Here is a 27,871-nt window from a genome sequence, read left to right as displayed (position 1 = left end):
TAAAGGGTAGAGGAGAAATCTCATGGTACTGCCTACTAGTGCTGCCCGATTCACGATTTGAATCAGGTGAGTCGATTCAATTAAAAAAAAAAAAAAAATCAGCCCCCATACCTTCCTAAAGCAGGAGCTGCAGCGCTGCCTCTTGCTGACCATCCGCTGCTGCTCCTGCTTGAGGGGGGAGGGTCAGTCAGAAAGGCCTCCCCCAGCTTGCCCGCTCTTGCCTCCTTAAGGCTAATAGGGCAGCCTGCGGGCTCGCTGGTGTTATAGCGATCCCTGCAGCTGCCTGTGGTCCTCAGCGGCACATTCTTTCTGCTACATCCTGCCCCTGCTCTGACGTCAGGGGCAGGATCAACTTGACATCTCCGAAACCATTAAACTAATTAGAATACATTTTTTAAAAAATGTAAAATATTAATTTGTCATGGAAATGAAGCACATAATGCACTCCTTACATCTAACTGAAAAGGGGGCTCTGGAAGTCAAGAAATGCACTTTACAGCCTTCAAAGTAAATATAATTTGACATAATGTCCCAAGTAAGCAGCACATACTTTGTTCTTTATCAGTGTATCAAAATGGGCATGGACCATGGGTCATAATACTGAACATAAATCCCCCTTTTCCATGAATGAACCTGTGAAACTGTCTATTTATACAGAATACAGCTATCTTAAGTTCCATCATCTGTAAACTCCATAAAGTTGAGTGGTTCCGACATCAAAGAGACAACAATGACCATTATCATTGTTATGTGGGGAGGGTTCATTTGGGGATATTATAGTCCATGTTAGGAAGCAAGGGAGAAGTAATTTCAGTGTGTTGAAGTTCTAAACACCCAAAATTAAGGTGTTTCCTCATGGCACCCAACTGTAACATTATTGAACTATGAGAGGAAGTTACTTCTAAAGAATCAGGAGAACCTTACATACCAAGTAAGTAGAGCCTGTCTGCTATCTTCATCAGCTTGCAGGTTTCAGAACACGGTTAATTCTTTAAAACAAAGCTGTGTTTTTCCCTTTTGGGCATACCTTGTCCCCACTCGAACAAAAACGGTTAAAGGAAATCTTGCAATGGTGTGTTGTGCAAGAGCATTTGTGTTGGTCCTGTTGCCTGGCTAGACGTTGCCTTCCTCAATGCTCTGAAGTTGGAGTCTTTGGGCGGCCAGGGACCTGCTAGTTCGTTGTACGCTGGAACTGCCTGGCATAGCGCGGGTAGGCAGCATAATCCCTGGCATAGCCTCTTCTCCAAATAAGGTGAGTTTAGCATCACTTTCAATAGCTCTTGCCAGGCTGGATGCATAGCTTTCCAAAGACTTATGCACATCTGCACTGACTTGGAGAACACGGGCTTTGGCAGCTTCTGTAAGATACACAAATTAAATGCATCAGGCAATATTTAAAAAAGATAGTTGCCAAGAAAAATCATACTATACCATTAATAATTGTTGTACAGTAGAATAGACTGGACGTTGCAATGCATTAGAACACGTGTAATTTTATAAAGCATTTCTATTAGAGATTAGATTCTTATCTTTGAAGATATCTTTTCTAATAGATAGGAATGGTATGCTGAACCTTAGGGACTTATCTCTCCCACCTGGGACTTCAGGGACTGCTTAGGTAAGTCTGCTTTCAATACTGAGGATCCAAAAGCAGACTCCTCATATGCTGCCATATCCACCCTATAAAACTTAGTGAAAGTGTGTAGGCCAGACCATGTTGCAGATCTACATATCTCTACTGGAGGTATAGCCCTCAATTCTGCCCAAGGGGAGCTACTACTCTGGTCGAATATGCTTTGAATTACACCAGTGGTTTTTTGCCGCTGACAATGCTGTCTGAATCCATCAGGAACTGGTGACCTTGCATGGTGGTCTGCCTCAGGTTGACTCTTTGGTTAGGACAAATAAATGGTCCGACAAGACAAAATTCATTAGTCACTTCCAGGTAACACAAGAGAACTCTGCGGATGTCTTTTTCTTGAGAAAATGTAGGTTGAAAAGCTGGTAGCCAGACTAACTTCTTGATATGAAATGCTGAAACAACCTTTGGCAAAAAGGAAGGTACTGTACGCAAGGTCACTCCTATTTCTGTGATCCTCAGGAACAGTTCCCTGTATGACAAAGTTTGCAATTCTGAGACTCTTCTGGCCAAGGTAACTGTAACTAGAAATACCACTTTGACCATGAGAGAAGCTTCCTCCAAAGGCTTCTAAAGGACCCTCCAAAGACCATCTAACACAGACATGAGCAACTCCAGTCCTCGAGGGCCGGAATCCAGTCGGATTTTCAGGATTTCCCCAATGAATATGCATTAAACAATTTCAGGATTTATAATATCAATTCAATAGCTCTACTATACTAAAATATAATTTATAAACACAAAGAGCTATATTTGTTACAAATTTATAAACTAAAATTCCCACACATTCATTAATCACTTCTTTTATTTTATACTTTTTAACCTTTTTAAAATTTACCTACACACTACGCATGTGTTAATACTTCATATCCTATAAATATACATGAGATCTATTTGCATGCACTGCTTTCAAAGCATATTAATTGGGGAAATCCTGAAAACCCAATTGGATTCCGGCCCTCGAGGACCGGAGTTGCCCATGTCTGATCTAATATGATGTAGAGCAGTGGTTCCCAACCCTGTCCTGGAGGAACACCAGGCCAATTGGGTTTTCAGGCTAGCCCTAATGAATATGCATGAAGCAAATTTGCATGCCTATCACTTCCATCATATGCAAATCTCTCTCATGCATATTCATTAGGGCTAGCCTGAAAACCCGATTGGCCTGGTGTTCCTCCAGGACAGGGTTGGGAATCACTGATGTAGAGATTTTAAGAAGGGAAGGGATCTCGAATCAGCAGCCTGGACCTCAGGTCTCCTTTGAAGAATCTAATTATGTCTGGGTGAGCAGCCAGGGAGACTTGCTTCTCTTGGCCTCTCTAAAAGCAAGCCAGGCCTGCCATCTGAATTCCTTGTCCAGACCCTCTTAAAGAAAGGCCAGTACCGATGATACTGGGGCTTTGTTGGGGATTCTCCTTATTGCATACCAGTGCTGAAAAGTATCCCACATCTTGGCATAGGCCAAAAGAGTGGATGGTTTCTTGGCCTTCAGTAGGGTGGTAATGACCACTTCTGAATATCCTTTCTTAGCTAGCTCAAAAGCCATGTTGTAAAACCAAAGTGACCCGGATCTTCTAGAACAATCGGCCCCTGTGTGAGCAAATTCAGATACACTTGGAGCCGAGACATTCATCCAATTGTAAGTGTAGATCCGCATACCAAGGTTGCCTGGGCCAATCTGGGGCCACAATAATTACCCTCCCTGGGTGAGCTAGCTAAAATAAAAGTAGACAAAGCGATGGAGCCGGATGGTGTACATCCGAGGGTGCTGAAGAAACTTAGGGAAGTTCTGGTGGCTCCACTGACTGACCTTTTCAATGAGTCTCTAGAGTCAGGAATGGTACTGGAGGACTGGAAAAGGGCGGATGTAGTCCCCATCCACAAAAGTGGTAAACAAATTAATGGAAATGCTTTTAAAACAGAGAATGGTGAAGTTTCTGGAATCCTGTGGATTACAGGACTGGAGGCAACATGGATTCACTAGAGATCACTTCTTTGACTGAGTGACCAGAGAATTGGATAGAGAGAGTGCACTAGATGTGATGTATTTAGAGTTTAGCAAATCCTGACAGTGTTCCACACAGACATCTAATAAATAAACTGAGTGCCCTCAGGATGGGTCCCAAAGTGACAGGCTGGGTTAAGAACTGGTTGAGTGGAAGGCAACAGAGGGTAGTGATCAATGTAGATCACTCTGAGGAAAGGGATGTTACAAGTGGTGTGCCTCAAGGTTCTGTTCTTGGGCCTGTTCATTTTAATATTTTTATAAATGACATTGCTGCAGGGCTGTCAGGTAAGATTTGCCTCTTTACAGATGATACGAAAATCTATAATAGAGCAGACACGCCAGATGGTGTGAATAGCATGAAGAAAGACCTGGCGAAGCTTGAAGAATGGTCTGAAATTTGGCAGCTAGAATTTAATACTAAGAAATGCAAGAAATGCATTTGGGCTGCAAAAACCCAAGGGAAAAAATGTAAGTGCACGACAGAAGAGCGTGTATCATTAAGCCCAGAACCTGTAAGTAGTGCCATGTTGTAGGCGCTGACTGCTATAGGAAGTTCGTAATTTGCCCCCAAAGATTCAGTCTGCGTACCTCTGGTAGAAAAACTTGGCCTTCTGCTGTGTTGAAGAGAATTCCTAAGTATTCCAAAGACTGAGTAGGGGACTAATAGGCTCTTTCAAAAGTTTGCACAACTGCTGCCGCTGCTTTCTTTCTCCCTCTTCTCGAGAGAGGGTTCTGATGAGCCAGTCATCTAGATAAGTATGAACCAGCCTAAAGGAGATAAGGCGATACCTTTTTTATTGGACTACGAAATCATTTTTAGATTAGCTTTTGAAGGTAGACCTTTTTCTTTACATCAGAAATAAGCAAATGTTGACATATTAGTAATATATAAGTGAAACAAGAAAGCATTTAAGTGACAGTCTCACAGGAAGAGGGAGGGCTGGGTGATATGAATGTAAACTGCTTTGTTACCTTCCTTGTTTTATTTCTACAGTATATATTACTTTTAAAAGTGGACTAACACGGCTACCATACCTTTTGCCTCACTATGCTATTAACAAAACTATATCAAGGTGTACCTGCTGCACAGTGCCTTGGGTCAATCTCTTCATAAAAGGTAGTTTAATAAATAGTGACATCTTCAGAACAGCAAATTGTGGCCCTAATATGGAAAAGGAACTTGCAAAATAGATCTCTTATGAAAAGCCCTAGGGGAGCTTATATAAGCATCTAGCACTTTGCAATAGCCCTAAACTACTGACTTTGTGGATCACTAAACTGTGCTTAATGATACAAGAATACCTTTCATTTGCTCCACTTCATCTTCAAAGGTGACCGAACTTCTCCTCTTACTGGGGTACACGTAGTGTGGTTGCTGGGTCCCATCAGAGCTACAGTCCTCAAGCAGCATGACATCAGTACCTAAAAATGGGATGCCCCAGAAGGGTTTGAAGATCAGAGATCAAAACATATAATTACAGTAATTCCTTTGTCCCCATTCTCTTTCCCTTTTTTTCTCATTCATGTGCTCTCATTGAAAGACCTGAACCACAACTCTGATAAGTACTCTTTTGATTTTGTAATAATTGTAATCTGTCTGATATCTATTCTCTGAATTTTTAATTACTTAGTTAAACTGTACATCTGTATTGTGGTGCACTGCTCTGTTTTCAAACCTAGACCCTTCTTAATAAAATTTTTTTTAAAAACTACCCCAAAAAGAAGCAAAAGGAAAAAAAATCTCTCTTCCTTTCTTGCTAACTCTGATACAAGAGGAGATAGTCTTTTAAAACTTGACTCTAGCCTTTCCATACTGAATCTAGTCTTTTGTGCTGCTAATTTTTCTAAACTTTCCTAACTTGGTTTCTTGAACTGTAGATTAGCTCTGCAAGATTTATTTTTCATTGGCAAAGCTTGGTTAGGTAGCAGATTAAGTCTTGGAACTGGTTCATTAGGCAGGAACTTGCTATATATACATTTATTGCTAGCCTCCTGCCCCCTCTTGAATGGAGGCAGGCTCTATTACAGAGTTATAGAAAGGTGTATTAATAGAAAATTACATTGGAGATAGGTTTCATAGTTAACACAACTCATATATATCTGGTTGCCTAGGCCCGCCCACCTTCCCCTGTGCTTACACTACCTAAATACCTACCGTATTTTCACGCATATAACGCGCGCGTTATACACGATTTTTACAAACTGTGCATAACCATGCGTGTTATACGTATGAGTGCGTTGTACACATGTTTTTTTTTCATTCGAATCCGGCATTCCCCCTGCGAACCAGCATCCTCCCCCCCCCCCCGCTCGCGTCACCCGCCCCTCCCCCGCGATCCTACATCCCCCCCCAGCACCTCAAAGACAACTCTTACCCGATTGGGCACCGGCACCGGCACCAGCACCAATGCACAGGATGTGTCAGTGCCAGTGCCTGAAGATCCTCCCTCGTTGGATTGGGCTGGGCTGGGTGGTGCGGTGCGAGAGAGATCCTCCTTCTTCCTGCGCCGGGCTGGACTAGGCTTTGAGCACGCGCAAATGCTCAAAGCCTAGTCCAGCCCGGCGCAGGAAGAAGGAGGATCTCTTTCGCACCGCCCAGCCCAGCCCAACCCAACTTTGGGTTATCCAATAGGGTTAAGTTATCCCTATTGCTGTTTTTTATGAAAAATAGGTTTGATGCATGACAGACCTCCCTCCCACAACTGATTTCTTTTCACTTTTTTTTGTATTTTTCTGATGGGTGGATGCTCTGGTGATATATATGTTATTAGGCAATCTAGTCTTTAAAACACTTGGAGACATAGTACCATATTTCACGCATATAATGCGCGCGTTATACACAATTTTACAAACCGAGCATAACCATGTGAGTTATATATGTGAGCGCGTTATACAATTTTTTTTTTTCATTGCGATCCGGCATCCCCCCCCGCGAACCCCCCCCCCCCCGCAATCCTACATCCCCCCCCAGCACCGCAAAGACATCGCTTACCCCGATTGGGCACCAGCACCAGCACCAATGCACAGGACGTGCCAGTGACAGTGCCCGAAGATCCTCCCTCGCCTGGGCTGAGCGGTGCGAGGGAGATCCTCCCTCTCCCCTGTACTGGGCTGGACTGGGCTTTGAGCATTTGTGCATGTTCACAGCCTTCTGGTCTCACTCTCTCCGAGATTCTCAGATTCAGAATCTCGGAGAGAGCGAGACCAGAAGGCTTTGAGCATGCGCAAATGCTCAAAGCCCAGTCCAGCCCAGCACAGGGAAGAGGGAGGATCTCCCTCGCACCGCCCAGCCCAGCCCAGGCGAGGGAGGATCTTCGGGCACCGGCACTTCCTGTGCATTGGTGCTGGTGCCCAATCGGGGTAAGCGATGTCTTTGCGGTGCTGGGGGGGATGTGGGATCGTGAGGGGGTGATGCAAGCGGGGGGGAGGATGCCGGTTCGCAGGGCCAGAAAAGGGAGTAAGCGGGGGTGGCGGGAGGAGGTTTTAGCAGCATGTGCGGTATACGCGTGTGCGTGCTATATAGAATTTTTTTTACATAAATGTGTTGTTTCCGCGCGCTATACGCGTGTTATACACATATGCGTGTTATATGCGTGAAAATACGGTATATAGAGACAATATTTAGGGCCTGTTTTACAAAGCCGTGCAGTAATGGCCCCGAAGCCCATAGAGATTTAAAGGGCTTCGGGGCTGTTGCAGCGCGGCTTTGTAAAACAGGTCCTTAGTCATTAAACAACAAGAATTGTCACTATCATTTATCTATTTCATGCTTTTCCAAATATGTGGAGCTCAAAACATGTTACAACAATGTTATTCATCAAAGTGCATACATACAAATATATTTCTTGGGTGATTTCTGAATTATGGCAGAACACAGGCACCTACTGACAGGGAAGAATAGATAGAAAGCTAGAGAGAAACGTATTTAGAAGACTAGGGAGATGACACTTCACGGTCGTCATAAATTTCTCTGCAGCTTAACCTTCCTCAGGCTGAAACAGATCTGCATGTTCTTATACATACACAAACTCCCGAGCAGAAAGCTTGATGCTTTCAAGTGTGACACCAGAATTAAATAAAGAAAAGTGACAGACTTTACTGAGATTAGCCTTCTTCTACTGATTCACAGCTGAGTTGTCTAAGACAGTGTTTTTCAACCGCTGTTCCGCGGCACACTAGTGTGCCGCGAGATGTTGCCTGGTGTGCCGCAGGGCCGCCATCAGGGCAGTACTACCAGTCCTGCATTCAGGGACCCGGAGCTGACAGGGGGCCCGAGGCAGGGGCGCCAGTAGCTCGCCAAGGCAAAGTGAGTCGATCACCCAGGACTCACTTTGTCTTGGCGATCTAATCTATCGAGCCGATAAGTCTTCTTCTCCCCGACGTCAATTCTGCAGTCGGAGAGGAAGTTCGGGCCAGCCAATCGCTGCCTGGCTGGGCAGAACTTCCTCTCCGATTGCAGAATTGACGTCAGGGAGAGCATGCGTCGGCGTCGGCTTTGGGGCCTGTTATCCATTGGTGGGTCCTGTTCCCCTATGGCAGTGGCAGTGGCTTGGGGAACAGCAGGGAGAAAGAAAGAAAGGGGGCAGGCAGGGAAACAGAAGGAAAGAAGAGAAACAGAAAAAAAAGAAAGAAAGGTCAGGGAGAGAGGAAGAAAAAGTTGGGGGAGGGAATGAGGTGTGGAGGAGAGAAAGCATACAGGCTGATAGAAAGGAAGAAAGATTGGATGCACAGTCAGAAGAAGAAAGTGCAACCAGAAATCACCAGACAAGGTAGGAAAAATGATTTTATTTTAAATTTAGCAAAGTGGAGGCAGTATTACCACAGTTTTCAAAGGAATTTGCCCAAATAACTTAATAGTTAACTGGGTAAATTCCCAGAGATGAAAACTTCCCTTCACTTACTATGCACAGTTCTGAATTTATATCTGCTGTCTATATTTTACAATATGGTCCCCTTTTACTAAAGGGTTTTTAGCGCAGGGAGCCTATGAGCATCAAGAGCAGCACTGGGCATTCAGCGCAGCTCCCTGCGCTAAAAACTGCTATTGTGGTTTAATAAAAAGGATGGAGGGTATATTTGTCTATTTTTGTATGCTATAAAAACCAAATACAGAGAGACTGAGAGCTGTTGACGAAGAGCTACGTGTGTGTCTTTCTTCGATTCCAGCTAGAATATCAGCTTTGTGTTCAGCCAAACAGGCCCAGGTTTCGCACTGAATAAAGTATTTTATAATTCTTCACTATTCTGTTTACTTAATATTTCATAATAAAGTAATTATAAAATACTTTCTTTGTGTTTATTTGATTCCTATTCAAGAGAATTACTTTATATATAGTCAATATAGGCACAGAGTTAAATTTTTTAACATTTTCTAATGGTGGTGTGCCTCGTGATTTTTTTCATGAAACAAGTGTGCCTTTGCCCAAAAAAGGTTGAAAAACACTGGTCTAAGAAAGAGCGAGCGCGTGTGTGTGCGTGGGCTATTTTTATTGGAAAAGGCAAGACTAAAGCAGGGCGTCATGAGTTGATGTCGCATCTCTTCTAAGAAAAGCTCGTTGGCTCCGTATTCCACACAGAATAACCTATAAATTCATACTTTTAATATTCAAAACACTCGGTAACAACCAGCCAGAATTCTTAAACAATTTTCTAATTCCCTACACCCCACCTAGAACACCGCGATCACCATCACAAAATCTCTTAACGGTTCCATCTCTCCATATTATTAGCACTACACGAACAACAAACTTCTCCGTCACAGCCCCATCTCTTTGGAACTCTTATCCCCAGATCTACAGGATGAACCCATGCTAAATCGTTTCAAAGGAAAACTAAAAACATTTATTTTTAAAGATGCGTTCAACCTCTAATGCACTTACCTTCATTTCTGCTTTGGTTATCAGATGGGACCCCCCTTCCTTCTATATTTCCCCTATATTTTATAAATGTACTTGGCTTTACCTTAATCCTCTTGTTCCAATAGGTTCTGTATCACAATCACAAAATTTCAACTCGCTCCTGAAGAACAGCAACACTTATCTTAGTAGCTTTTTTAGCTAATACCAACGTTGGAGAAATATGAACTACCTGACGCTCAACTTCATCTAGAGCAGGGGTGTCAAAGTCCCTCCTTGAGGGCCGCAATCCAGTCGGGTTTTCAGGATTTCCCCAATGAATATGCATGAGATCTATTTGCATGCCCTGCTTTCATTGTATGCTAATAGATATCATGCATATTCATTGGGGAAATCCTGAAAACCCGACTGGATTGCGGCCCTCGAGGAGGGATTTTGACACCCCGATCTAGAGCATTTCAGCTATCAATCAGCCTTGATCGGGGGACAATATAGCTACTGTACCACTTCAGAGTTTCCAAAACTTTCTGCCGCTCTTGCTGTTCTTCTTCAATTATTAGCAGTTGCTAAGCTAATAAGTAGTGTATTGATGAATTGATTTTAGTTTTTGATATAATAAAATCATTGATATTTATAAACAGTAAAAATTTGAACCCAAAGTTAGTTACAAATAAAATAAAATGTAGAAATCAAAGGATAGGAAGGAGGTTTTGAAGTAATCATGATTACAGTACATTTCTCCCTCCGTATTCGCAGATTCAGCAATTGCGGTTTCGATTATTCATGGTTTTTAGCTTGCTGGCTCCTCCCTACAAATGACATCAGCTTACATAGAGAAATCGCTGATTCTAAGCGTTTACAGAGAAAATTACTGATTCCCAGCACTTGCACCACCGTGTTTTGCCTCTTCTTCTTCAGGATCAGGCCAGGTCTCCCACCATGTTATTCGCGGTTTCACCCTATTCACGATGGTTTTTAATAGAAAACAGCGAATAACATATGAAAAAGTTATTTGCGGTTTTTCTGTATTTGCGGTTCTGTTAATCCCCTATCACAGCAAATACGGAAGGAGAAGTGTATATGCATTCAGGATGAGGACTTGAAATAACATCTATGTTATAAGACGTCCCTTTACTGAGAATAGAGCATTTTAAAAAAAAAAAAAATTCTTTATTCATTTTCATATTTTACATCAAGTGCACAAAATATTGAATTACAACAAATTAATACACAATATCACTTTTATATCTACTACATAAAATTCTGAAAATATTTTTGTCCCCTCCTCCACCCCCCGCGTACTTTCCAATCACCTTATACACATTATATACCATATTATAACATATTATGTAAAATTGTTTCCATTACCCACCCCTCCATATGTGCCATAAAGAAGACAACGAAAAAGAAAAGAAGAAGAGAAAACCTAATATTCATTTACTACAATATTTTGTCAATGGCCCCCATATTTTTATAAATTTAGTATATGTCCCTCTTTGTATTGCTAGTGCTCTTTCCATTTTGAATATATGACAAATTGTATTCCACCAAAATGTATAGTTAAGGTTACTATGATTCTTCCAGTTGTTGGTTATATGCTGATGGCAACCCCTGTCATGACTAATAAAAGCTTGTTATTTTCTGGTGAAATTTGACTTTTTTTTCTCATCATCATTCCAAATAACACGGTATCATGATAGTGCTACATGATTTTCCATCAATGTATTAATTTGTGGCCAAATAGCATTTCAAAAACTTTTAATGTGGGGACAATGATAAAGTAAATGATCTAATGTCCCAAGATCCAGATTACAGTGCCAGCATTTATTGGACTTAGAACTATCTAATTTTTGCAAACGTACAGGGGTCCAAAACACTCTATGTAACAAAAATAACCAAGTTTGTCTCATAGATGCTGACACTGTACATCTCATTCTCCAAGACCAAATTAGTGGCCATTGAGATGCAGTAATTTGGTGCTCCAAATGTCTCTTAGACCATTTTTTGGTTTTTTATTCAAATATCCAGATAATAATTTATACCACAATGCGGCTTGATGCCCTAGGAAGTCTGCTTGGAAGCATAAGAACTCTAAACTATATTGATTATTCAATGTTTTCCATTCAGGGAACCCAACCTGAATGGCCTGCTTCAATTGCAACCATTTAAAACTTTGTGTTTTACTAAGACCAAATCTATGTTGCAATTGTGAAAATTCCAGCAGTTTACCTTCCAAAATAACATCATTCAGAGATTGAATGCCTGCAATAATCCAGTTCTTCCAAAGGATTTGAGCTCCGCCAATTTTAATCTTGGAGTTTATCCATAAAGACTGATTAGTTGACTTGTTTATTGGGATAGGTGAGAATAGAGCATTTTTATGATACTTCAACCTAATTTAGTTCTCTTGTGAGTGAGTTTGCTGATAAAGTGGGGCATCATATGAATGATATAAAGTGTAGTGGGATCATAAATGTTATACTAAATCATAAAATAGAATTTTGACATTGATGTGTAAAAGGTTTTTCAAAGGTAACTGTGTTACCGACAGGTCTGCCTAGGGGGGGTTTTCCCCATTTTTTTCAATGGCACAGAGTTCATTCTAGGAGTTGCACCTGGAAGGAGGACTGGGGGGTTGGGAATGTAGGGGGGGAATGTTTGGGGGGGTTGGTAGGTTGGATATGGGGTGTGTGGTGTTGTGGGTCCTTTTGACATAACTTGAGCTTGTTTTTGTTTCACCTTGTGCCTTTGCTTGTTTTCAATGTTGAGCTCAATAAAATATATTTGTTTAAAAATGAAAAAAAATTCCCCACCACCACTGATGGCCCTCCCCCAACAACCCCTGACTATTGCGTCCCCCCCGGACAAACACGGTAATCCACCCGAACCTAAAACAAATGGCAGGAGGGATGTCCACTCCCTCCTGCCACGAAGGACCTCTCCCTACCTCCCCCCCCCCAAAAAAAAGGAAGGAGGATGATGCCCATTCCTTCCTGCCACCTGAGGCCCCCTCCGGCCCCATGCCCCGTACTTTAAAAGTTGGGAGCAGGAGGTACTGAAAACACCTCCTGCTCCTCCTCTCTCACTGACAACACTGGGATGCATGAGGAGGGGCCTAAGACCCTGATTGGCTCAGACACCTCAGGCTCTTACCTTGGAAGGGGCCTGAGGCGTCTGAGCCAATCAGGGACTTCCTTAGGAAGAAGCCTATGGAAGTCTCTGATTAATCAGGCCCCAATGAGTAACTTCCTAAAGCTCCTTCCTAAAGTAGTCCCCGATTGGCTCAGATGCCTCAGGCCCCTCCCAAGGAAGGAGCCCGAGGCGTCTGAGCCAATCAGGGTCTTAGGCCACTCCCCGTGCATCCTTTTTTCCAGGAGGGGGCGCTTTCACGACAGGAAGGAGTGTACAACCCTCCTGCCTTTTTCTTTGTGAGGGGAGGGGAGGGGGGAAGTGTTTCTTGGCAGGCGGAAGTGGGCATCCCTCCTGCCATTTTGCCGCAGGGTGGGGTGGGAAGTCAATTGGGATGGCAGGCAGGAAGGAGCAGGCATCCCTCCTGCCATCTTTTTGGGGTTCAGGAGAGGGAGGCGGTGTCTCGGGGGTGCTAGTACGCTGGGGGGGGGGCTTTTTTAATAGGACAGATGGTGTGTGTTTAACACATGCACAACATTTGAGCCATTAAAAAACACAGAAGCTCTAACAGCAGTGACAGGAAGCTGCTTTCCCTGTCACTACTGTTAGGGCTCCACGCATCTGTCAGTCACTTTCTGAGCGATTGAATCGGTTGTTTGCATGCAAGTAATTTGCACCTCCGTGCAAATCATTTGCATGCAAACTTGATAGTCAATCAATTGCTGTTGGCGAATCGGCCAACAGCAATTGAGTCACTATCTTTAGTGAATCTAGCCCAAAGAGTTCCTTTTAGTAAGGTATGATAACAGATTAGGGTTCATTAAGCACCATGCAGCCCATTTTATTCCTATGGGCTTCATTAGCATTTAGTACACCTCAGTAAAAGGAACCCAAAGTGAGAGATATTTTATAGATATTTGAGCTGTCAATAAAATTACAACCTAGTGGCCATAAAATAAAAACATTTCAAGAACATGTTGGTGCTGATGTGTCATAACACACAGAGTGGGAAGTTACCTGAATCCTGAGAGAAGCTGACACCGGTGTCTCCTGTGCTGCTGCTGCTGTGACCGATCTGCTGCCCTCCTGTCATCATGGCTGTGAGGTGTGGAGATAAGCCCAAGTCTAGCAAAAAAGGATGGATTCTCTTCAGAAAATGTGTCACATCAGTCCTCTCTTCTTTTAATCAAAACTGCAGGGCCCTTTTGCTGTTTTCACACCAAATCTACATTACCTTCTGCCCCAGAATCATGACTGTCTTACTAAGTGTTGATCACATTGCCTTGTGCTAATATGTGGAAATCTGATAAATGAAGTGCATTTCAGTGATTCCTGTAGCTTGCGGCCAAGCTGCATTCCAAGATGTTTATTTCTCTCTCTCTACCCATATTTTATATATATTATACAATGTGTGTGCGTGTTTTGCTTGGAAAGAATCTGAAGTTTCACTGAACATAAAAAAATGTTTGTATATACATTTTTTAATGTTCAATTAAACTCCAGATTCTTCCCTAGCAACATACAATAGATCTGACCTCCCATCCCTCTTTCTGGTTCTATGGAAGTCATTTCATTTCAGACGGGTTAGGCAGCACTACACACATGAAAAGCTTGTTTAAACATGTTAAGTGAGCATAGAACTGTAAAAAGAAATGTTAGAAAAGCTGCTATTTACACATGTATAAGGGGACATACGCTGTAGGCAGTCCTAAAATATACACAAAATTCCCATTTTACCAAGAGGAGTATGTGTATATTTCAAAAGTTCCCCCACTGGCATTTACATCAAGGAATCATCCATAATCACACCAAAATTTAAGGATTAGAAATAGGTTCCTTAACTTGCTTCCCTTGAACATGTAGTTTTGTGTAAATACCCCAAGAAAAGCTAATTTTATGTAAAAGTTTTTTGGTTTTATCTTTTGTAAACCAGCTGATCCCGCTGTACACAGCGACACATTTACTCCTGAATATCTTTGGATATTTCTTGTACAATAAGCCTTTTATTTATTTATTGAGATTTATTAACCTTTTGTAAAATAGCAGTAAAATTTGAATATCCGGACTCGGGCATCTCTTTTCTAACTTAGATATCCATTGCAAAATGGTGCCTCCCACCCTTCTAGCATATCCCAAGATTTAAATTAACATTCTAATCATCCTGATGACACGATCACTTGAGCACATGGAAAGCAACCTATTATGTCATGGTTCTGCCCAGTTTGCTTTATTATGATAGCAGCATCATGCATCATTTGAGACATTTCAGCATAACCCAAAGAGGAACTCTCTACATTCCTAAGTGAAGACAGCTTATCTTCTTCTGGCAATACAGAGGAGTATAATCAGTTGTATATAAGGATCACTAATGTACCTGATACAAGAGGTTGAATATTTAGGTTAGCTCTGTGATGATGATGATATAGAACTGTGCATGCTTTGATGCTTACTGTTAACACTGACTAGACGAAAGGGCTCTCAAAATGAAAGGGGGGGGACACAACTTCCCTCAAGCTGCCACAGCAGGTGACCACTATGATCACCTGGGTGGCCAGTGTACATGTACCACTGACACAGACAGCAGCACAGGAACATCTGAGCCTCAGCAGATAATAATAATAATAACTTTATTTTTGTATACCACATTACCATGGAAGTTCTAAGCGGTTAACAGATGAAGAGACTGTATATTACAGCGAAGTTACTTTTTTTTTTTTTTTTTTGGGCATAGCTACATTTACATTTTCGGCGACACTACATTTACGATGAAGTTATTTTTCAGATCGGTTACTATTGCAGAGAAGTTACATTTGTTGTAAGTTGCATATATATATATAGCGGAGTTCATACAGTAGTGTTACATACGGTGGTGATATATACTGCGGAGTTCGATAAAGCAGAGCAGAGGCATTTAGTAAGGGAGGTAACGAAGAAGGGGTGATTAGTTGGATAGGGTGATCCATTTTGTTAAGCCATTTGGTGGCTGACAGGATTGGAGGAGTCGAGAGTCTGAGGTAAGTCAAGGTCCGAGGAGGAGGCAAGGAAGAGGGGGGGGGAGAAGTTAGAGGAATTTATCAAAAAGGTAGGTTTTGATTGACTTCCTGAACATTTGGTAGGGGGGGGGGGAATTGGAGATGAGTGCTGTGAGGCATTTGTTCCATTTGCCCGCTTGGAATGCAAGGGATCTGTCATATGTAGCATGAGCAAGTTATCTCTTTCGTGCACACTATGGATATACCGGTAGTAGGCATGCATATCCATGAGACCTCGAGGACTGTACTGCAACAAGCCTGATCTACCCCCTGAGGCCCAGATCCCTCCATGCCTTTGTCAATGGCTCAACACTAGCAACCCAGGATCAACAACCAAACATCAAATGAATAACTGGCTATTATGGGATGTATTAGCAAAGCACTTTTATCCAAAGTGCTGGATGTGATGTAATAAGAGACCAAAAGAAAACAAAAGAAAATATTTTCAAAGTCCAATTAGGTTCTTTGGACATAGAAAATTTTGGTCACACTGCAAATTCATTTTTAGCTACCATTTCAGACTTATCTCTAGCTCAGTACTGTTTAATATCCCATCTGATAGAAGGCACTATCAGTGCAATGCTTCTCAGCACTGGGTGGAGAGCTGGTTCATTACAGGCTCATATAAAACATACCCTTCTGCTCCCCCCACCATACTTTTAATATCATTTATTACCTGTAATCCTATTGGAGATGCTAAACATTCTGGAAGTCCTGGTACGTTGAACAAATGATTCCCTGTAATACCGGTCCCCGAAGCACATCCCCAGTAACTCCTTTCGTACAGTTTTGTTCCAAAATCCATAAATGAGCGGGTGGCATATGGCACTTGTAAAGGACAGCCACGTTGCTAGTGTCTCCAGTGGTGGAGAGACACTGTTTCTCCCCCAGAGTGCCTCTGAGCTGATCACTATCATGTAAGGCCCCCAAGTGATAACAAAAGCACCAATCACAACCAAAATAGTTATTAATGCTTTGCACTGATTAGTTGAGTACACAACTCCTGGAAGAGCATTGCGTTTACTCCCAGAAGAGGAGGTAGACGTACTGGAATTTTTTCTCCCATTCCTTTGTGCATCCTCCTGAACAATTACAACAGTTCCACAGTGGATCTTACGTGCTTTAATCCTTGCCACCCGAAAGATGAAGCCATAACAGATCACCATCACCAGAAAGGGCAGTAGTGCACACCAGATCTGCCAAAAGGCAGTATACCCCACCTCCTTGTGCCAGGCTGCCACACACATCCACTTGAACTGATCAAATTCCAAAGTGGACCAACCAAAAAGGGGAGGAAGGCATCCAATAAGAGAATGCAACCAGACATACATGATGGCAACAACCACTCTGTTTCCAGTGATCTTCATAGGATACACCATTGGGTAGAGTACAGCATAGTATCTAAAGAATAAAACAAAAACATCAGTGCACCTCAATATGCAAGTCTGTTCCCTTTAGCCACACAGTTGTGGGAGCATGCAGCTAAAACATCAGACAAAAAAAAAAGTATAATAGTTGTTCAAACCTATATTTTAAATTGGACCAACACAGACCCTTCCTCCCATCCTCTACCCTCTTCAGTACAATAAATATTGCTGTACCTGTAGCTACTCCTACCATATATACTCGAATATAAACTGAGATTTGGGAGGTCTCAGTTTATATTCGAGTCAACCCTTTATCCCCCTTTATATTCAGATCGGTTTATATTCAAGTATACACGGTAATTGTTTCTCCCACTGTATTTATAATTGAAAATTCTGAAAGCTCCTTTTATTCTGTCATTCTGACTACTGCAGCTATAGAATGGCTCTGGCTTCCAGATAACACAAGCATAAATACACTGAACAACTAACCAGTGATGTCAGGCATAAGAGAATGTAAGAGAGAGATCTAGTCAAATAAAAGGGTGAAAATATATTGGAATAATTTAAAAAAAAACCAACCTAACAGATCCAAGGAACATGTAATTGGATATTCTGGAGACTGTCCTATTCTACAGCTTTAAACAAAACATTGGGAGTCAACTATTCATTTTGAAATGCAAACACAAGCAAAAAATCCAATGGAACTTTCTTATGTTCAAAGTAATGTTTGTTGATTAAAGACTTGGCATCTTGTACATCATCTCTGCAGTTTTCTTCCTTGTTTGACATACTTCAACAGGTATGTTATATTATTTATGGAACTAGTTTTCTAGCCCGTTACATTAATGGGTGCTAGAATAGATGTGTAAATTAGGCATTTCTTTTTTTCTCTCTCTCTCTGCCCCCTGTCTGTCTGTCTTTTTTTCTTTCTGTCTCTCTCCCCCTGTCTGTCTTCCCTTCTCCCTTACTTTTACCTCCCCCCTGTCCAGCAGCACCCTTTCCCTGCTCCCCCTGTCCAGCAGTAACCCTTCTCCATTCCTTTTACCCCCGCCCCCCACCTTGTCCAGTAGTACCCCTTCTCCCTTACCTGCTCACTGTCTAGCATCTGCTAAGCCGGGCAGCCTTGGGGCTTTTGCTAGGCCGGCCCGCCTCGCATTATCGAAGTGGGCCAGCCTAGCAAATGCCCCGCGGAGGCTGTCGCTGCTGGTCTGGCAGTGAGAAGGAGTGGCGTCATCAGAAGTCAGCTGGCATTGGAGATCGGGGCAGGAACGTTGCTGGGGAAACCCCCGCATGTGTCACAAACCGCCAAAGGCTCCTACTGCGCATGTGGCAACACAGAGCTACAGATCATGCTGCACAGAGTTTCAACTGCGCATGCGCGCTAAGGGTTTTATTATAGCGGATATTTTAAGACTTCCATTGCTTAGCAATTTGATCGAATCTTCAGTCACACCTGAGATTTGTTTTTAACCTGTAAAGGCAGAACTTAGAATTTATCTGTTCAGATGGAATTTGTAAAACTGGAGTCACTTAAAATATTAAGCAATGGGTATCTCCACTATAGATAAAAGGGAGTATGTGTCAAAAAGCCCCCAAAACATCAGTTGAGCATACAAACTTCCTTTAATCTACTGGGCCGTAAAGGACTTCAAGATGTTGAAAATCAAGAGCTATACGCTGACAGAGAGACAGGATCAGGCAGATAATGGGGAGGCTAGGCCTTGTCAGTGGAAAAGCTTTCATTGAAGAGCTTTTCCACTAATTTAAAAATATTATTTGCATAAACAATACATTATAAAATGTCATGCTAGGACACATCCAACACAGACCATGTTATTCCCTCCGCCCTCCCAGAGACTCACCGATCAATGGCAATGATCCCCAGGGTCAACATACTCGCAGAGCTGATCAACAAGTACAGCAGCGCTGAGAAATGGCACCAAACCACGCCGAAAATCCATTCCCTTCTGATGGAGCTCGTCACCACAAACGGTAGCACCAGGACAGACAGTAGAAAGTTCGACAAGGTCAAACTGAAGACAAATTTGTTGCTTAGTGTGAGGAGATAGGACTTTTTGTAGAGGGTAACAACAATGACAAGATTAGCCAAGCACACCAAGATGGTGATAACAATGATGACAATGGACTCTGTGACCATGACAACCCCATCTTCCTGTACAGGGCCATTGTTTAGCTCCTCTGTGCCTGAGGAGTTGCTGCTCATTGTAAAGACACACAGCAACAAGGAGGTACATGCTGGGCATCTAGAAGAGTAACAAAAACACGCATGAGAGCACAGAATTTACCAGTCAGAAAAATTCTTGGAATATGAGCATACTGCAGCAAAAGATTATTTTCAGACCTCTCGATAGTAAACGCTCTCAACTGGATATTTATCTATCTTCGCCAACTGTCTGGCAACGGATGATCCGGCACCTCCTTAAGTCCAGACAAAATTACAAGAAGGAACTTCAAATTCTTGCACCAGCCAGACGAGTTTACTGGGTGGCCCAGAGATGGCGTTGAGTGTAGCCATGTTCACGTGGAATGTTTATACTGTACTTGCTGGTGGTAATACCTCAATTTTGTGAGATTCCTAGCTTAATTTAAGGTTCTAGCAGTCCTTGGTGCTTTAGACATACAGGAAGTATATAATTAGTGGGTTAGTGTGCATTATAAAAGTGACCACTGTTGGTTTGGCAAAACAGTTAATCCAGCAAGGTTTTGGAACCTGGGGGTGCCGGAAAATCTGTGGTGTACCTGTATATCATCTCTATCAGCCACAGCCAAAGCAATATACAAAGACATCCTAAAACAATAATATATTAGGGAAAATAATTGATGTCCTTATAGTTTTCTATAAAAATTAGCAATGTCTTCCTCTCAAGATGCGCACTAGCTGGCTTTGTAATTTCTGTTGTATTTTGTCTGTTTCCTGAGGACCATTTTCTGTATTTCTTTCCAAATTTGGAAATGTATTAAAAGATGACCAATAACAAAAGACTGACGTGCATACTATTGCAATACCACAGAATATGGATCTCTTTAGGAAGCTATTCTTTTTAATGTTATTAAGAGTTCCAACAATGCTAGGCTACTGGGAGAACTCTGCACAGGAAACAGGAAGACACAGAAGCAATTTCTTCTGTCTCTTATGCTCAACTTGCATAATCACATGAGAAGAGGAGACAGCCAAAGGGCTACAGATCAGGCATAATCCTTACATAGGGCTCCTTTTACAAAGCCGCACTAGGGCCTTACCGCGCGGAATAGCACGCGCTCTAGCCACTACCACCTCCTTTTGAGCAGGCGGTAGATTTCTGGCTAGCGCATGCTAATCCGGTGCGCGCGATAAAACCGTTAGCACAGCTTTGTAAAAGGAGCCCATGGTATCACTTTCAAGACTACTTTAGCTCTAAAGCAGGGGTCTCAAAGTCCCTCCTTGAGGGCCGCAATCCAGTTGGGTTTTCAGGATTTCCCCAATGAATATGCATTGAAAGCAGCGCATGCACACAGATCTCATGCATATTCATTGGGGAAATCCTGAAAACCCGACGATTACGGCCCTCAAGGAAGGACTTTGAGACCCCTGCTCTAAAGCCATCTGCATTACTAAACCAGATCCTATGTCCGTTTAACTGGTCTTTTTCCCTTCATTTTTGCAATGCTTTCTGCTAGTCTCCCTCCCAAAGACAGATCCTTAGCTACTAGAAAGCAGCTTGGATTTGCTCTCAACTTTAAAAAAAAGTACTTTAGATCCTCAGACAGCTTCACAGAGTCATACACTTTCCAAATGACCATTTATTTCAAAAATTCTTGAAAAAGTTGTACTACGCCAACCTCTGGACTTCCTTAGTACCAATGTGCCTCTATGTTGGTCAAAGTACAGTCTGCCTTGGTGGTGAATGATATGTGACCATCTGTGGGAAAGGGTGACTGAAAAGATCAGAAACAAAATAATGAATGCTATTAAAGCAAATAATTTTTAATGTAACAGTCCAAATCTCATCCGTTCATCTTAAAAAACAAGTTACAGAATTTCAAATGTGTAACTCTTGTAGATTGCTTAAGGACCCATGACATGAAAAATCATCCATTCTCAACATTTTGGATCTGGCTCCTATTTATTTGTCTTTATGCTTTGAGCGATATAGACCTAACAGGAATTTTCAAGGGCAATGTTTATTTACTTTTCCAACTATCAAGCCCTGTCGATACAAGAGATTTTTCAATAAATTGCTTGGTTTCCAGGCAGGTTCAATGGATCAATGGCTAAGTACCATTATTTCTCAAGCTCATTCGTATATGTCCTTTAGGAAATTACTAAAAACTGATTTATTCAATAAATTTGTAAATTGATGCCCCAGATTACTGACTGGCAATTTATAGATTGATCTTACAGTTAGTATATTTTTTGCGGAATTTTACTGTTTTCTAGTACATTATATTTTATTCACCTATTGTATAGTTTAAGTTTAACTTTTTAGAATGATGCATTTTATTCACTGATTGTATAATTTTAGTACTGTATGTGAACCGCCCAGAACTATGTGGTAGGGCGGTATATAAAAAATAAAATTATCATTATTATTAATTTAGGGGTCCTTTTATCAAGCTGCGGTAGGGGTTTAATGCGCGTAATACCGCACATTAACCCGCCTGCTGCGCTAGCCGCTAACGCCTGCATTGAGCAGGCATTAGTTTTTTAGCCAGACGCGGGGGTTAGCGCGTGATGAAATATCCGACGTGCTAACCCCGCTAGCGCGGCTTGATAAAAGGACCCCTAAGTCCCTTTTTCCCCAGAGACGGTCAGATATTTCTATTAATCTGGACTCTGTGAAAGTTGATTGATGAACCTTCCTCTGTTTTTAATCAAGATGATAATTTCCTATCTGAAGGAGCTTGTCCTTGAAGTACTTCCCTTGAACTGCCAAGCTTTTTTTTTTTTTTGAAAAAAAATATACACACACACCTTTTTGCTCCTTACTTTTGGTGTCCTAGAGCAGGGGCCGAAATCCAAAACACAAGCTAAGTCGTAGGCCAGACTCCGCCCCCATAATAATACTAATTATAACACCATTTTTTCCATTCATTTTTTATATATATACACACACAATATAATTTTATTAACAGATAATGGTATTGTTTAATCACAAAATTAAACTACACAACAGACAGTGTATGCTTCTCAACATTCATTCCTACCAGAACACAGATAACCCCTATGCAAATACGGGACCAAAAACTAAAAGTACTAATATATTTAAAAAAAACACCCTAAGATTTAAGATTCTGCATGCAGTACAACCTCCAGAGAAAAAGAAACAAATGTATTTCTTCCTGAGCAGTGCAAAAGACAGTCAGCAGATTAAAATGCTCAAAATTGACACAATTCAAACACTAACTTGAAAATAAAATCATTCCCCCTACCTTTGTTGTCTCCCTCCCTCCATGCTGTGCCTCCCTCCGGCGGGTGTCTAACCTTCTGGCCGGCTCCAACCTGACCGTTTTATGCGGCCCGCGATCCAATTGCCCCACCCACCCCGTCCCCCGGTGTTATTTTGTGGCCAGCTCCCTCCTCCTCATAGCCGTAGTGTGCATGGAGCCACGTGCAGTGGCTCCTCATGCGTCCTGCATCTGAACCGGAAGCTTTCTCTCTGATGTTAGAGGGAATGCTTCTGGATGAGGTGTGGGGCATTCAGCTCCGAACACACTATGGCTGTGAGGAGGAAGCCGGCCACAAGGTAACACTGGGGGCATCGGGCTGCAGGGCCGCATAAAATGACCAGGGGGGCCGGATTTGACCCGCAGGCCTTGAGTTTGACACCTGTGTCCAAGAGGGTTCAATTCTAGGCCTCTATGTTGTTCAATTTATTTTCAGTACTATAGACAACTCTGATTCAGAAGTTTGGAGTGACTGGATTTATTTTATGCTAAACACATTCAGCTCATTGTTTTTACTAATTCTCCTGATCTTACCAACACCAGTTCATGTTTAGATGCAGTAGCTGTAGTTCAGGTTAAAGCTTCATTCCAGTAAATCAGCATCCATCTGGTTTGCTAAGAAACCATCTACCTTTCTGGTGTCTCACTGTCTCCCTATCTTAGGGGCACTATTATTCCTTCTGAACATTCTGTGTAAACACCAAAGCACATATTCTATAAACAGCACTGGCAGATGCCCTATCCGGTACCTAAGCTAAGTAAAAACATTTAAATGACATTTTAAACAAATTTTCAAGGCAACTTACTGGCACCTAATAAACCAACACCATAATTGTGCCTCAATAGGCACTTTACGGCACTCTGTAGGCGTGGCTAACACCAGTAGTGGCATTAGGCACCGGTAAATGCCTCCGGAGGTGATTTGCACTTCAAAGGTAGGTGTCAGAAATGTAGGCCTTGAAAACCCTGGCGTACATTTCCAGCGCCTACTATTGCCAGAGATACAATTCTCTAAACGGCAACCAGTTCCTAACTCAGTCTGTCACTTTGGGGCCCATCCTGAGGGCACTCAATTTATTAGACGTCTGTGTGGAACACTGTCAAAGGCTTTGCTAAAATCTAAATACACCACATATGGTAACTTAAGAATTTGCATATGGTAACTAAAAAATTCTTAAGTTACCACATGCAATGAATGGATGGTAAGCACCGCGAGGGGGGTTTTCACTCCCCATTAGAGCTTCATATCTGAGTGTATGGAAACAAAAACTAACAAAAACTTTTTACATATAAATTTTCATCAATACGATAGGAGTGAGTTTTCATCTTTTTGATTCTATTGGTATATAAAAATATATGTTTCTATCCCTCCTTTTGTAAACTCCAGTACCCTGCTATCTTTAACATTCAACATTCTTCTGCTTCCTTCTCAATCTATTTTTCCATGTTTTCCACTCCTCTCCATATACATGCACCACCTTCTCCCTCCTTTTCCCCTAATCCCATCAATCCTAAACAGCATTTCTTCCATCTCTTTTCCCTTCCACACTCCTCCCATCCCTGTGCACCATCTCCTCCCTCTCTGCGTTCTGACATCTCTGTTTTCCCCCCTTCCTATGGTCTGGCATATTTCTCTCCTTCCCACAGTTTGGCATCTCTATCCCTTCCTTTCCCTCCTTCCCCCTACTGTGGTCTGACATCTCTCTCCTTCTATCCCCCCTTCCCCTGATCTGGTTCACTTTCTTCTCCTTCCCGCAGCCTGGCATATCTCTCTCACTCTTCCCTCCTCTCTCCCTTCCCGTGGTCCATTTCCCTCCTTCCCTTCCCATGGTCTGCTATCATATCTCTCTCTCCCCTCCTCCCCTTCATCACTGCTCTGCACCATTGCCCATTATCTTTCTTTCTCTCTCCCTTCTGTTTCCGGCATCATAAGTTCTTTCCCTACCCCTCTCTCTCACCCCAACCTCCCCCCTTCTACTTAAGAAGCTGGTCTAGGGGACTTCCTAGCCTGGCATTTCCTCCCCTTTCTATCTGCGCTGATCCAACGTTGTCCTCACCTTCAGTCTTGCAGACAAATCCATTTTTGTTGCAGGGGACCGCCAGCTTCGGCAGCAATTCTCAATTGCCACGGTTGGGCCCCAATGATGCAACTTCCTGTTTCCACCTGGATGAACCGTGGCAAAAGGAAAGCACAAGAAAGGGACCGCAAATAGCTGTTGAAAATCAATGCTGGGGACGGCAACCCCCTGTAACAAAAATGGATGTGTCTGCAAGACCAGGAGAGGAAGACGTTGGACTGGCACAGACAGAAAGGGGTTGACATACCGATCCACTAGGGGCCCCCCAAAGCCTCAGCTACCCTGTTTGCTCCCTTCTAATGCTGGCCCTGTGCTGCAGAATAGTCACTGCAGGCCACATAAAATGGCCAGGCGGGCTTTGTGTTTGACACATGTGGTCTAAAGGATACTTCCTCCTTACTCTTGTCCCATCACTGCCATTAACTTAGAAGGAAGCCTCCCTTTAAAGAAAAGTGCTCCTAACTACTCTGCTGCTACAACACATGCTGTTTTAGGTCTTTTTTCCAACTGTTCTAGGGCTGGCTGCGGAAGTTGGGTTATCACCAACAAAATGATCCTCCCATCAAGTTCTCTCTCCATCCCCCTCACACGGAACACCTATACTATCTCTTTATATTCTAACTTTTTTTTTCATGCACTGCAACACTATTCAATTCTATGTAATGCTATTCAGCGCTATTCAAAACCATTCAGTTCAATTTTAAGCTCCCTACCACCTCACAACAGGTAGAACTCTCCTGCAGATTTTATCTTGTGGCAACAAGTAAACCATTTGTGAGGCTACCTGCAAAGTTCTTCCTCTTACGCAGTTTTAGAGAGTGGGGCTCATCCCACTGTTTTTTACCCAGCGTAAAAAATAGACAGCACTAGCACATGCTCTCTGACTGTTGCTAAAGTTGGAGTCATGAAAGAATCAGCATAGAAATCAGCAACACACCTGTAAGAATCAAATCAAAGGATTTATTTTAAATAAAATAAACTTTTAAGCCGCATGAAATTTTGTCCATGAGACACCTGGTGAGCAGCCTTTAAGAAAGGCCACTTGCAGCTGGCTCCCAAGGATTTTGGAGAGGAAAGAAACCTTGCTGGCCACTAGCTTCTCAACTCGCCAAGTTCTGGCCTTATCCAATAATCATAGCAGCCCTTAAGGTTCTTCCTACTAGAGCTCTCTTCTCATTTTCTTTGCTAAAGATTGAGTACTAGTCAGTGTCCCTGCTACACCAGCCTTTATAGGGGACTAGGCAATTTTGCTGTCTCCACCTGCTGGAGGAAGGGGGAAACCATTTATCTGAGAAAGCTCATGTCAATAATGTACTGTACTCTTTTTCTCTATTTCTAATTGTTGTGTTTAAAATGTTAAACCAATAGCCTTTGGCCTAACTATTATGAGGTTGGTTTCTTGCTGAGAGGATCTGTATCTGTTCCCTATCCCTTCTTGTCTGTCTCCTCTTATCCTGCTTGTCATTACCTGGTGTTCCTTTCTTACTTTTATCTATTTAGTTCGTATACTACCTTGTGTGCTAATCCATTAAGTGGTATAGCAGTGGTTCCCAACCCTGTCCTGGAGGTCCACCAGCCAGTCAGGTTTTTGGTATAACCCTAATGAATATGCATGAAATAAATTTGCATATAATGGAGGTGACAGGCATGCTAATCTGCCTCAAGCATATTCATTAGGGCTATCCTGAAAACCTGACTGGTAGGTGGTCCTTCAGGACAGGGTTGGGAACCACTGTGGTATAGTAAACGATCTAATAAATCTAAACATATCTTTTATATCAGGGATCTCAAAGTCCCTCCTTGAGGGCCGCAATCCAGTCGGGTTTTCAGGATTTCTCCAATGAATATGCATTGAAAGCAGTGCATGCACACAGATCTCATGCATATTCATTGGGGAAATCCTGAAAACTCGACTGGATTGCAGCCCTCAAGGAGGGACTTTGAGACCCCTGTTTTATATGAATTGAGAATGCTTGAAAAGTGTTTTTATATTGGGATACTGATAAAACTTTATTATTTGTATGCTACCAGACAATGATAAAAATAAAGATGCCTAGGAAAGGTTATTATATTAGTGCTGCAGTTGGTGAAGAGAGGCATAAAAAAATAAAGAAAATTTGTAAATGAATCTTCACTGTACCTGATTGTGCTGTTTTCAAGAGTGCCAACTTCTAACAGACAAACTGAACATGTTTATCTAAAACAACCAAAAATATACACATTACTATACTGTAATTGCAACATTAACGATTCTTTCAATTTTCAGAAGGTTGTCTAATCTGAGAGCCTAGCAAGGAAAGAACTGGAATCAGAAGCAAATGCCAAAAGCACGCAAATGTTCAAAAGAATGTAGTTTTAAAATATTTTGTTAACACATACAAACTTTATTGGCATAACAATTTACTTTAAAAAAAAATCTACCAATTCCATTTTTAAGGTATACTGCCTTAATGTAGAAGCTGAGGGTTTTAATGAGCCACTGGTTAGACTCAGCAAGGCAATATCATAGGTTCCCTTCGCTATTTTAAAACACAATGCTGAGAACGCTGGTTGAGCTTGTATTAAATAGCTTTGTAAATAAGTAATGAATGAATAAGTGCAAGAGGCCAAACACCTGCATATGAACATCCAGATACCATATGCTCTCTATTGCAACCGCGCTATTCCCATCACTTCCAGACTATCATTTGAAAGACCTGACGAAAACACTGGATTCCGATTAAGAAACTAGCAGAGGAAATGTTGGAAGGCAAAGCTTAAGAACATAATAAGAATAGCCTTACTGGGTCAGACCGACGGTCCTTCGAGCCCAGTAGCCCGTTCTCACGGTGGCCAATCCAGGTCACTAGTACCCAAAGAGTAGCAACATTGCCCAGAACATCCAGAGATATGATGCATTTACAAGTTATAGAAGACTACGGTAGGTCCCCATTGCATCTGATACGCCTACAGTCTTTGCTTGCGAACCGTATCTATGCAATATTCTCCATCCCACTCACCTACCGCTTTTCCAGTCCCTCCGCCACCTGGCCCCGAAGAATCGTCCCCTCGCGCGGCGTCTGCCGTCCGCCGTTTTCTGATGACTCCATCTGCGCGCAGCGATCGCGGAATGATTACGTCAAAGGTAGGCAAGATGGCGGCGATAGTCGGGGCCCAGCGCCCGCAAAGGCAGTCTTAACCGAGGCTTGTTCCCGGTGCTCGTGCAGCGGCCATCATGATGATCCACGGTTTCAGGAGCAGTCACCAGGACTTCAGTTTTGGGGCTTGGACACTCACCGCGTCCAAAACTCACATCATGAAGTCCGCCGACGTGGAAAA

General features: G+C 42.4%; 2 protein-coding genes across 7 annotated transcripts in view; one reads left to right on the top strand and one right to left on the bottom strand.

Moving 5' to 3' along the window:
- Positions 1–272: 272 nt before the first annotated feature.
- Positions 273–27,763, bottom strand: GPR161 (G protein-coupled receptor 161). Of its 6 annotated transcripts, none has more exons than XM_033942492.1 (7): positions 27,557–27,708; positions 26,694–26,750; positions 18,893–19,294; positions 16,340–17,064; positions 13,649–13,756; positions 4,950–5,069; positions 273–1,358 (listed from the first exon to the last, which is right to left on the bottom strand). In XM_033942492.1, the coding sequence occupies exons 3-7, from the start codon at positions 19,252–19,254 to the stop codon at positions 1,114–1,116; spliced, it is 1,560 nt and encodes a 519-aa protein (XP_033798383.1). In that variant the 5' UTR covers positions 19,255–19,294; positions 26,694–26,750; positions 27,557–27,708; the 3' UTR covers positions 273–1,113. The 6 variants fall into 6 exon arrangements, 5 of the variants coding, with proteins under 5 accessions (XP_033798383.1, XP_033798382.1, XP_033798384.1 ...); XM_033942491.1 differs by having other exon boundaries at positions 27,553–27,649; XM_033942493.1 differs by lacking the exon at positions 27,557–27,708 and adding an exon at positions 27,337–27,510.
- Positions 27,736–27,871, top strand: part of TIPRL (TOR signaling pathway regulator) — a 51,416-nt gene continuing 51,280 nt past the window's right edge. The window contains exon 1 of the mRNA XM_033942495.1: positions 27,736–27,871. Coding sequence (XP_033798386.1) covers positions 27,768–27,871 — 104 coding nt within the window. The 5' untranslated portion in view covers positions 27,736–27,767.

Source organism: Geotrypetes seraphini, chromosome 4 (genome assembly GCF_902459505.1).
Source record: "Geotrypetes seraphini chromosome 4, aGeoSer1.1, whole genome shotgun sequence".
Classification (NCBI taxonomy): domain Eukaryota; kingdom Metazoa; phylum Chordata; class Amphibia; order Gymnophiona; family Dermophiidae; genus Geotrypetes; species Geotrypetes seraphini.
This window is presented reverse-complemented; position numbering and strand designations above follow the sequence as displayed.

Excerpts from the sequence above, each read along its gene's own strand:
- GPR161 (XM_033942490.1), bottom strand. The coding sequence starts at position 27,642 with ATGGAGTCATCAGAAAACGGCGGACGGCAGACGCCGCGCGAGGGGACG. Across the intron at positions 19,295-27,556 it reads GCGGAGGGACTGGAAAAGCG|ATGCCCAGCATGTACCTCCT; the intron begins GTAGGTGAGTGG and ends TTACTCTTCTAG. Across the intron at positions 17,065-18,892 it reads GGGATCATTGCCATTGATCG|ATACTATGCTGTACTCTACC; the intron begins GTGAGTCTCTGG and ends TTTATTCTTTAG.